The sequence below is a fragment of the Lithobates pipiens genome, unplaced genomic scaffold (assembly GCF_037356315.1).
Source record: "Lithobates pipiens isolate NorthernLeopardFrog02 unplaced genomic scaffold, aLitPip1_a1.2 Scaffold_30, whole genome shotgun sequence".
NCBI lineage: Eukaryota > Metazoa > Chordata > Amphibia > Anura > Ranidae > Lithobates > Lithobates pipiens.
The window spans coordinates 55,344,182-55,355,843 of record NW_027507791.1 but is presented as its reverse complement, the minus strand read 5'-3'; the positions used below and the strand labels follow the sequence as shown (position 1 = coordinate 55,355,843).

Sequence of the window (11,662 nt, the reverse complement as noted above, 5' to 3'; positions counted from 1 at the left end):
TTCTGCATGGATGAAATGCATTGCACTCCTGTGATCCATAGAAGTAGGGCCAAAAAAAAATGCATAGGCTGTACTTCTTTAAAAAACACAACTCTCATGAAAGCCCATTTTCAGGCAAATATTAACCCCCTTGAACTGATCACAGAAAGAAATGCCACCACCCCCCTCTTTAGAATGTAAGCTCTACGAGCAGGGCCCTCCTGCCCCTTCTGTATTGAACTGTACTGTAATTGCGCTGTCCCCCCTCTACATTGTAAAGCGCTGCGTAAACTATTGGCACTAGATAAATCATGTATTATTATAATAATAATGGCGTGAATGGGCCCCCCCCAAGACAGAGAACACAGGTTTTGGTAAATAGTATTTTATTAAAATATTCTACCATTTACAAAGACTTTTTACTAAAAAATAAAAAAGAAACATGGTTGTAAATCTGTTTACACAGAGCTGCAAATCTTGAAGAAAACCTGACAGGTTTGTAATGGACTGCCCTTTGTACGGTGCCTATTGTAATATGTAAGGGGACAAAAAGGATGGAGCTTTACAAGGCTCTGATGTGGACAACCCGATTGACAGGTTGCAGTGCAGAAGAATGCCTTAACTTCAGAGAAAGGCAACGGTCAAGCTCATGCACATATTACAGCTGCAGTACACTCTGGCAAACACAAGGAGGTGCTACTGAACAAATCTGACTTTACTCAAAAGTACATTAATCCACGTAGACCTGCCCACACGAGTCAAACGTCTGCAGAAACCCTTCTGTGAGGGGGGGGACATGGATTTGTCCTTCCTTTTGAAAAGGATAGCTGCCTGGGGGGTCATCCTGACCCTCAGGCTTCAGCACATTGACTCACTGATTCCAAGTAAAGAGATCAGAGCTCCTGACCTCAACGATATGTATTCATGGGTTCAGCGAAAAGTAATATATTAAAGTAAAGCAGCCTGGCAAATAGCATTTTCCATATGCACTGGCATAATAATATGGCACTGGTTGCAATGACAATTTTTGTAAACCCAGTTAAGACATACTTTCACTGAACAAAAACTATAATAGCTACCCAGTGATCTTGGTAATATGCAAGAGACTTGTGTCAACCCCGCTATGTTTTGTATACTTCTTTATTGGAAAAGGAAACGATACTGGAAGTAAAAAATATATTTCCGATGACTGCATCCTAAAAACGTTAGCTGCCCAGTTGTGATTCTGATCCGGATTTCCTGACTTGAAACAAGTATGCAAAGCAGACGTCCTGGCTGCATGTTAGTTCCAAGTCAGTGACTCGAAGTTCTTAATCCAGAGGACTGGTATGAGGACTGGTATGAGTAAAAGAAGCAATCAGCACTGGCAGTCCTGGTATTCCCATTGGCAAACGCCTGCTGTGGAATAATGATGAAAAACATGGAGAATCTTTACCAAGCTTCTATCCATGCTGGAAAATTCCTGCCACCTTTAAAAGCGACCATCAAGCACTTTATGGTCATTTTAAAAATAAACCTTTCCTAAGAAAAGTACAGTAAAAAAAAACTGCTAATTCTGAAAATGCAAGCCACCGAGCTGTGCAGAGTACGTCACTTTTTCCATTAAGGGCATGCTGCCACCCCTACCCAACAAGGTATACTCACCGATCCGTGTTCCTTCACTACCTCCTGGCTCTATTGCTCTAGCATTGTGGGGCTTTTATGTATAGGGAAGTATTCAACCACTCCCATGTGACAGTGCTGAGGCCTGAGTGGCCTGAACATGGTCATGGGGGAAGGAGGACGGGGGCCTGCAGGGACATCATCCACCTTGGTAAGCTCCACCATGGCAGCTTCTTCACGGTGGACTCCTGCAACATGTATTGGCAAGTATACCAGGGAGGAGGCCTTGGCATCCACTTTCTTAGTCGGTGACTTGGGACAAGTATACCAATTTGAAACAAAATAAAAAGAAGACCTAGATTGTAACAAGCAGGGCACTCAGATTCCTCTTGCACCAAATTGTATTGTAACTGTAATGACTGCCTTCATTTTGTTAAGCGCTGCGCAAACTGTTGGCGCTATATAAATTCTGTATAATAATCATCTATAAACTTGTTCTGGGTTAGCGACGTTCAATCAGCATGACAATCAGGCAACTAGGGTTTGAAGAATGAAAAGCCGGCAATAGTAACGTTCCAACTCTCAGCACAGGTTTACTTTAAACGTGGCAGCTTTGGGATACGGTATAGTAACTAGGTAGTCTGGAAATTGTGTCATGCGTAAGAAAAAAAAAATGCCCTTTTATAACAAACCCAATTTAAATGGAACCATTTTACAAAGATGACAGGCTTTCTAAGCAAGACAATGGAAAATTCAACAAAGGTCTCCAGAGAAGTGTTGCATTGCCTGCGCTGGTATTATGATGATTTTAATGTGTTCCCCAGACACCCTGAATTTTCAAACCGAGGGAAATCAAAAGGAAACAAAAAAAAAAAAAAAAAATAAGTCTGTATACATTTCAGAATCATACAAAAGTCTGCAGAGACTTCCACAGAACACATAAAAAAGAACAAGCTGTAGGCTGGAGCACTGTACAGAGTTCTCACAAGATGCAGGTTGACGTGGAGTCAGTTTCCTGATCACTGTGGCATTGGCATCCTCATAGGTGCAGGGGGGCGGGCAGCTGGAGGACGTGGAGGAGGTGGAGCCGGGCGAGGAGGTGGGGGAGGACCACGCTGGTAGCCATAGGGAGGTGGTCTTGGAGGACCGTTGAAGCCGTGTGGTGGCATGAGAGGTGGTGGGCGCATTCCGGGAGGCATTCCTGGATGTCCTGAGACACAAGAGATAAAAAAGGTTAGCAAATGAAAATTTTACAGAACGTTTCATATCTCAGCAGACACGTTTTTTCTTACAGTGGTTGTAAAGTCTCAAGGTTTTTACACCCTAGAGCATTCTATGCATTAGGGTGAAAAACCTGTGCTGCAGCTCCACCCTGACCCCCCACCACCACATTTTATTTATTTTTTTACCCGAGCCCAATCCAGCCTCCGTCTCTCTCATTGAGAGCAGATTGATAGCAGCAGGAGCCATTAGCTTTTACAGTAATCACAGCCAGTGACTTGGGAGCAGGGCCGAGTCTGTCAATGGAAGCAGCAGTGGGACTCAGGAGCTAGCCCGCACGGGTGTCCCCAGGGAAATCGGTTTTCCGCAAGAGCACTCGAATAGGAGGGGCCTGGAGCATCGGCAGGCACCCTCGAAGAAGAGGATCGGGCAGCTCTGTGCAAAATTATTGCACAGAGCAGGTAAGTATAGGCATGTTTTTTTTGTTTTGTTTTTTTTTCGAAAACACACACAAGGGTTTACAACCACTTTAAAGTAAAATGACAGTGTCCTTGTTCCTTCTAATTCCCAGGTAGGTAGATCCAGGTGAGATGATCTGGGCATCTTACAAGGATGCTCTTTGGAAGGCTACTGCTGGAGCTACTGTAGACATGGGCAGCTTAGGTAAGGCCAAGAACACCGATGAACGTTAATTTCCTAGCTGGCCTAAGATCACCTTGTCAGAGCTCAAATCTATGACCAATCTGCTGCCCTATACACCAAGATAAGACAACCCTATAGAGATTATGAGGAAGCATGTACTTACTAGCCCTCCTTCCAAATGACAATGCTGCTGACATGCCACTCAGGCATATCTGCCACATGGGAGGCAGAGAGAGCCCATGGCCATATGCACATACCAAGTGGCAACTTACAATTTACAAAGAGCTTTCTCCCGTAAATTAACCAGTAGCAGGGGAATGAAAGGATAAGCAGTTGCGGGGTTTGGTATTACACAACATTTGTTGCTAGGTCATGCCAGATACACATGAATATAGCTCCATGTCAAGCTCTGGCAAGTCCTTGTGCTCCAAACTGCAATACAGGCTCCACTCTAAAGCAGGGGTCTCAAACTAGCAGCCCTCCAGCTGTTGTTGCTAAACTACATGTCCCATGAAGCATTGCAAGGCTGGACCGTTACAAGCATGACTTCCACAGGCAGTGGAATAATGGGACTTGTAGTTTTGCAACAGCTGGAGGGCCGCCAGTTTGAGACCCCTGTTTTAAAGGGATAAGGTTAGCTGATCAAGATCTTTTCTAGAACATGTTCACTTAAAATGAAATAAATCTGGAGCTAAATCAAAAGAACAGAACAGCAGTTTTGAATAGCTGAGAGTTTAGTAGGTGGCTATTACCAGTCATCAGTAAAATGCCTTTTTTCTAAATCTCCCCTTAGAGCTGCTCAGAGTATCCCAACATCAAACAAGTAACTTGACCTTTGTGGCTCTCAGTGTTAAAGGGGTTGTAAAGGTTTGTGTTTTTTCACCTTAATGCATCCTCTGCGTTAAGGTGACAAAAACACCTGGCAGTAACCAGACCCCCGTTTTACTTACCTGAGCCCCTTCATCTTCTTCAGTGGGGACGTGCCTTCCTTCTCTCCACGGAGTCCCGGCTTTGATTGGATAGACTGATATCAGTGCAGCCTCTGGCTCCCGCTGCTGTCAATCAAATCCAATGACCTCGGCACCGGGCCGAGTCATACATTCGGCTTCTATGAACACCGAATGAACGACTCGGGAGCGCAGCCGCAAGGTAACTCCCTTGGGAGAGCGCTTCTCCGAGGGGGTTATCTGATGTGGGGAGGAGCTGCGAGAGCCACCGAAGGACCTCAGAAGACGATGTTCGGGGGTCACTCTGAGCAAAACGAGCTGCACAATGTAGGCAAGTATGACATGTTTGTTATATAAAAAATAAATAAAATAAAAAAAACAAAGCTTTAGTATCACTTTAAAGAGGAAGTAAACCCTGATGGGTTTACTTCCTCTTACATTCCCTGCAAAGGCAAAGCATAATGGACTACTATGCATCGCATAGTAGTCAATTATGTGTCACTTACCTGACACAGGAGCCAGCGAAGTCACTGCTGTCCCCTGTAGTCCGGCGCATCCATCTTCTCGGTGGGGTCTCGCAGGTCCGCCGCTGTCATTCGGCGAAGCCGTCACTCCTGCGCATGCGCGCGGGAGCCGACACGCGCGTCATCTCCGTCGTTGACGGTGCCGCGCTCAGTGCGCCTGCTCGCCGCTGTCTACGGCGCATGCACCGTAGACAACGGTGCCTGTCTTCGGGCAAATATCTTCTTCTTTTGGACCTACAGGTAAGCCTTAATCTAGGCTTACCTGTAGGTCAAAGTGTGTTGTAAGGCACACTCAGCGATTTTTAGTGGCACTACCCAGAAGTGCTGATAGGTAGCACAGGCAGAGGACTAAGGGCATGTAATTTCCATTACCAGGAAGTGCAGGAGACCCAAGGCAGCTCCGAGGCAAATTTGCAGCAGTAATGTGCCCAAAGCAAGCAGCAGGTGTAGTTTTGCCATTTTGTTTGGGTCACAGGTTTGCTTTAAAATGGAACTCCGGCCATGTTACGGCAGCGTCCCCTGGTGGTGGTAGGGGCTGGGTATTCAAGGACTGAGCATGACTCAGTCCTCGAGTCCTAGGAGCCCAGCCTGCTTATGATGCGACACAACAGGTTTTACTCACAGGATGACAGTGCTTCTGTCCAGAACTCCAGGGGGGCTGAACAAAAGAGGAAGTCAAGAAACAGCGCTGGAGCGTGAAAAGAAAGGATGATTTTATTTTTTGGGTGAGGTTGGGAGATTAGGAGGGGGCTTGAGTTCCATTTAGAAACTCCAAGTTCACGTGCTGAATTTTCTCCAATCTGGACAACTGTTCATTATTTATACAGAAACCATAACATTACTGTTTGCATATCAATGACAGCTGCTATATGGCAAGACCTTCAGCAGCAACAGACATGTACAAACAACTAGACCATCAACTACCACAGCTGCTTTACAAAAGAGATACATCCTAATTGAATATCCTGACAGCTGCAACTAATACAAGGCATTAATGTGTTTACATTAACAAGCACTGAGCTCAAATGTCTGTTTCTACTGATTGGTGGTGAAGGAGCTGCTAACACTAAGGCTGGCCATACACTATACAATTTTCTGGTACAGCTTTCCTTTAGATTTAACAAAGCCATATAATGAGGTCAAACCTAAACACTTTCATTTTGTATGCAATCAGGCAGGCCCTTGCACTACATCGTTGAAGGTAAATCTAAAGAAAATTGAATAAGACCATTATATGGTGTATGGCCAGCTTAAGGGTGGGCTGCAGACAGGCGATTCTGCTATACCAATCCCAAAAAAGTGCCTCACACTGACTGCTACACAACAATGGCGTGCTGCATGCAGCAGCCATCAATGGCCAGTAGTAGAACTATGCTCCAAATCTGAGCAGTTGATTGCTACTCCACGCAACTGCATGTGTAGCAATTACTAGTGACTCCTTTTAGAACAATCATGGGGAATAATTGCTATAGCAAAAAAATTGCCCATGTGTGCCCATTTATAAGTGCACTTGTCCTGGAAGATGCCCATAAACATGAGATGGTTAAGAGAAGGCCAGCAGCCCACAAATAATCATTTCTAAATCTAATCATAACTATCCAGATAGGATAAAGAATCATCGGTTTTGCTACTTTTGACCACAATTGTGCATTAAAAAAGCCACAAACACACAACTTACCCATTGCTCCAAATGGAGGTCCCCGTGGTGGCATTCCCATTGGAGGGGGTCCAGGAGGAGCCATACCAGGAGGACGTGTGGCCATCTGAGCAGGGGACGGAGCCATTCCTGGGTGCGGTGCCTGCATCTGTAGACCTGTGGATACAGAAAGTTAATTAGGGCAGACCCATGACAACGCAGGTGAAGCTTAGAAATGCCCCTCACCACAATTTTCACCCTATGACACATCACATCTACAACAGTGAAGTAGAATTATTTATGAAGTCATTTTTTATTGTTAAAACAGGAACTATAGTAAAAAAATAAAAATTAGGATTTTTGCAATCACTGAAATTCTTTTCTCGGAGTCCATTCAGGAAATCGGTCCAACCTCTGTTTTATGATCGTTCTCTTGGTACTGCTTTGCTACAAGTTAAGGCAAGCTGGGAGTGGGGGGCTTAGCCTGGCCTGAAATTTTGTTTGCCGGTGCCTAATCCTCTTGTAGGTAGCAGTAATTCCTGGCAGTTGATTTTCTGTGATGGTCAATAGACTCCAAGAAATAGATTTTACGATTACAAAAATCCTATTTTGCCTGGCTGTGTCTAGACTCCATACTTGCTCCACATGACTTGGAAGCCAGGCAAGGAGTATTTTCAGCAGTGGCAGTCTCATGTCTCCCTCAGTGAGTTTCTATCCATACCTACTTTTTCACATTCCAAGGTCTAAAAAAAAAAAAAAAAATATTAAAAGGGTAACTACTTTCGTAGCGTATACCAGCCATTAAAACTTCCACTTGCCTGCTTGCATTCAAGCCCCGCCGGCAGGCGGAGTTGAATGGGAGCCATTCTTCCAGAGGAAGAGGAGAGCCGGACGGATCACAGATCAGGGATTGCCCGCTGTAACAGTTTTCATTTGAATTGCGGTCCGTTTACCGTCACATACAGTCCCGCCTCCTGGCATGGCTACTTTGATAGACAGAACACAGGTCCAATGCTGGTATGCGTGGCGTCTATCAAAGGAGGCGGGACTGTGTGTGTCAGCAAGTGGACTGCAATTAAAATGTAAGCTGTTACAGTGGGCAATCCCCGCTCTGTGATCCGACCTGCTCTCCTCTTCCTCCCCTCTCTCTTACTCTGCACAGGTGAGGCTGCATTGGTAAAGAAGTTGTTAATATTTATTTTTGTAACTTAAAGCAAAGTTCCACTCAAAAAAGGAACTTCTGCTTTAAGTGATGGCGACCCGCTGACATGCTACATTTGGCATGCAATTTTTTTTGGGGGAGTGGATATCCTCTTTTTAGAGGCATCCAGCTCCCACTTCCTCACGGGGCACTGGAAGTTCACCTCTCCCCCTTCCCTCCAATCTTCTGGGACATGCCACAGGTCCCAGAAGATTGCCCGGCCATACAAACGCGTGCCCGCCTGTGAAGCCAGAGCTGGGGGCCCATAGTAAGAATGCCAGCGCCTTGGAAAGCAGCGGGGCTTCGTACACCCACATCGCTGGACCATGGGACAGGTGAGTTTCTGATTATTAAAAGTCAGCAGCTACACTTTTTGTAGCTGCTGACTTATTTTAATTTTTTTCAGCAGAACGCCGCTTTTATTATGCGTAAAACATTTAAGTGTCATTTCATGAGATAATTTAGGAGGGCGTGGTTAGGGAAACTAGTGGCTAGTAACCCTTAAGGCCTGGCTAGTAGTTCAGGAATTGAAATTTTGAGCCCTGGCGTATACAATTGTGACAAGTCGTATAGTCATTTTTTTTAATCTGGAGCCGCTGTAATTTCCCACAAAAATCGTAGCTGCTGACCTTTAATAATCAGACACTCACCTGTCCCACAGTCTAGTGATGTGGGCATACAAAGCCCCGCTCCCTTCCCCCTCCTCTCCTCGGCGCTAGCAGTCTAACTGTAGGCGCCTGGCTGTGGCTTTAGAGCTGGGCGCGCACTGCACATACGCGAGCCACTTGCTGTGAAAGGCCGGGCAATCTTCTGGGACCTGACGGGGAAAGGTGATCTTCCTTCTGGCGCCAGGGGAGGAAGTGAGAGTTGGGTGCCTCTAAAAACAGGGTACCCACTCCCTGCCCCCCCCTCCCAAAATAAATGACATGCCAAATGTGGCATGTCAGGGGGTCACCTGTACTTAAAGCGGAAGTTCCATTTTTGAGTGGAGCTCTGCTTTAACCTATAGGCAGCACAGTGGCCAAGTGGTTAGCACGTACGCCTAGAAGCAGTAAGGTTGTCGGGACCATAATCTATTTTTTTTTTTCCCCGGGTTAAACGCTTTAACCCCAAAGAACAGCCTTTAATCTGCTAGGTGTCGTCAGTCATATTATATAAAGTTAATAAAATACATTTCTCAATCAAGCTTATCCTGTGGCAGTGTCACTTACCTGGATGCATAGCTCCAGACTGGAACTGCATTGGTACTTGTGGTTGACCACCACCTGCACCACCACCTGCTCCTGCTGCAGTGAGTGAAGATATTGGGGGTGGAGGCATCGTTGGAGGCATTCCTGGAGGTAATGCACCAGGCGGCGGAACTGGAGGAAAAGCAGGTAAGCCTGTAGAAAGAAAGAACATTCATGTAAGAAAACAGCACTGATGGCCTGGGGAAGAAAAAATAAATAAATAAATAAATAAAAAAAAAAAAAAACAAACAACACACTTGCTGACCCCATGATCTCACTGCACACAGATTCTCAGTGTGCATTAGAAGCTGCAGCAAGTTAGACAGAGCTTGTCCCATTACTTGGCTGGAGGACGTCCAGCATTACCTAGCCATTTCCCCTCTAGCCTGACTGTCCCTGATCCACATACTTTATCAATTTCATTTCAGTTCTTTCAATCATGGAGGCTCAGCATCACATGTGGACATTGCCTAGGACAGTTGAACTTAAATTCAGTCAGCCTAGAAGACCCACTCCTCCAAACTGATATATCAAGGTGGAGTATGCAAATATTAAAATCGTTTGATAAGCATTGGACTGGCTCTTAGCCCCTGTACACACGGTTGGAGAATCCGTCGGAATGTGTCCTATCGGACCGTGTTGTCGGATAATCCGACTGTGTGTGGTATGCATCAGACTGATTCCGTCGGAATATCCGTCGGACCAAATTTTCCAACTTGTTGGAAATATTTTCCGACCAACTGGTTCGATCGGACATACTCCAATCATATGTAGAGAATTTTGATCGGACCAAGTGCCACACATGCTCAGATCAAATTCCTACATCAAAGCTATTGGCTACTAGCCTGACCGTAGTCCCGTCGTAACGAAATTACGTCATCACGTTCTGAATGATCGTTTTTTTCCGACAACTTAGTCCGACCGTGTGTATGCAACAGTTTCGGACAAGATCCGACGGGCAAAATCCGACAGATTTGGTTGTCAAAATCGCCGACCGTGTGTACAGGGGCTTAGAAGGAGGGTTCTTGAGGATTACAGAGGCAGGGTGCTGTGATGTTCTTAGGAATCTATGTACAGCTGGCCCCTCCCACCAGCCATGACCTGTATGCATTGCACAGAGAAGCATGGAGACCCAGTAATGGCATCACTGGGTCTGAGAGAATGTATGTAATGGAAAGGATTTATCGAAACATTCATTAGTATGTTGATAAGGGGAAAGGAGAAATTAGGGAAGGCAAAATATGGGATTAAAGCCTAACCATGTTTTAGTGAACTTGAAACAGTTTGCACCAAGCTGGTTCAAACAAACTATTTCCTTCATTTGACACATGCAGCGGCTGACAGCACTCAACTGCACACAGTATTCAGCACTGAGCTCCAGCAGCAGGACAGGGATTTCCCATTTCACTCCCAGACCAAAACCGATTCAGGCCGAGTGCCATTCACAAGGAGCGTTGTACATTCCAAAGTAGTATAGGGATTCCTCTGATCCACCAAGGCGGCCAGATGACGTCACAATCTCTGCCTCAGCAAAGCAGAAGAAACCTTACACTCATTCCAAAAATTACAAAGCTTCCTGTGAATGGCTAAGCAGCACCTGTATAGTGCATGTTCATCAGGGATTCGATGTTGCCCCGCCATATAACAAACACATCATCTATATACCGCCACCAGGTGGCGCAAAGCTGCAAAAATAATTCGTTATTGAAAATATGCTGACATTCCAGTTCGTTCATAAACGCACAAGCATATGGCGGGGCAACATTCGAGCCCATCGCAACTCCGGTTTGCTGAACAAAAAATTGATTTTTAAAGAGAAAATAGTTATTGTGTAACAAAATGTGCAATAAGCTTTCAAATAGGGCAATCTGCGCATCCAAATATAAACCACTACTTCTAATAGGCCCTATCGCTGCGCTGATCCCCGCTTGGTGTGGTATAGATGTATATAAACTGGTACATCCCATGTTACAAGGATCACTCCTTCCTGACATGTAGACACCCGTTTTATCCTAGAGAAGAAATGTTATGCATCTCTGATATAAGATTTAGTATTTTTCACTAAGGGGGACAGAACTTTATCAAGTAATTGGGCCGCAGGGACAAAAATTGAGTCCCTTCGCAACACAATCGGACGTCCTGGAGTGGACTGACAATCTTTATGAATTTTTGGTAACATATACAACACCGGAATCCGAGTGTGTGATGGAAGCAAAAATTCGTAAAGATTGCAAGAGATCAAACCGTTTTTCTTGGATCTAATTGGTGGAAGATTGGAAGCTCCACAGTGACTGTGCTTATTCGGATTTAAGAATACCGTATATACTCGAGTATAAGCCGAGATTTTCAGCCTCTTTTTTGAGGCTGAAAGTGCCCCCCTCGGCTTATACTCGAGTCATCGCTGTCTGCCTGCTCGATCAGCGTGTCGAGCAGACAGACAGCGGCCATTCTATTCTAATTCAAAAGCCGCGCCTCCGGCTCCGCCTTCGCCTGTGATAGGCGGAACACTGAATTTCCCAGCAGCCTGTGTTCCGCCTATCACGGACATCCGCTCATCCTCGTACTACGGACGAGGATGAAAGGATGGCCGTGATAGGCGGAACACAGACTGCTGGGAAATTGTGTTCCGCCTATCACAGACAGGGAGGCGCGGCATTTGAACAGGAAAATGGGCGCCGACG

The 11,662-nt window shown here is 45.5% G+C and overlaps 1 protein-coding gene across 1 annotated transcript in view; it reads right to left on the bottom strand.

Moving 5' to 3' along the window:
• Window positions 1-348: 348 nt before the first annotated feature.
• SF3B4 (splicing factor 3b subunit 4) overlaps window positions 349-11,662 on the bottom strand; it is a 20,680-nt gene continuing 9,366 nt past the window's right edge. The window contains 3 exon segments of the mRNA XM_077464253.1: window positions 349-2,791; window positions 6,594-6,728; window positions 8,964-9,134. Of these exon segments, the coding sequence (XP_077320379.1) occupies window positions 2,601-2,791; window positions 6,594-6,728; window positions 8,964-9,134 (497 nt within the window). The 3' untranslated portion in view covers window positions 349-2,600.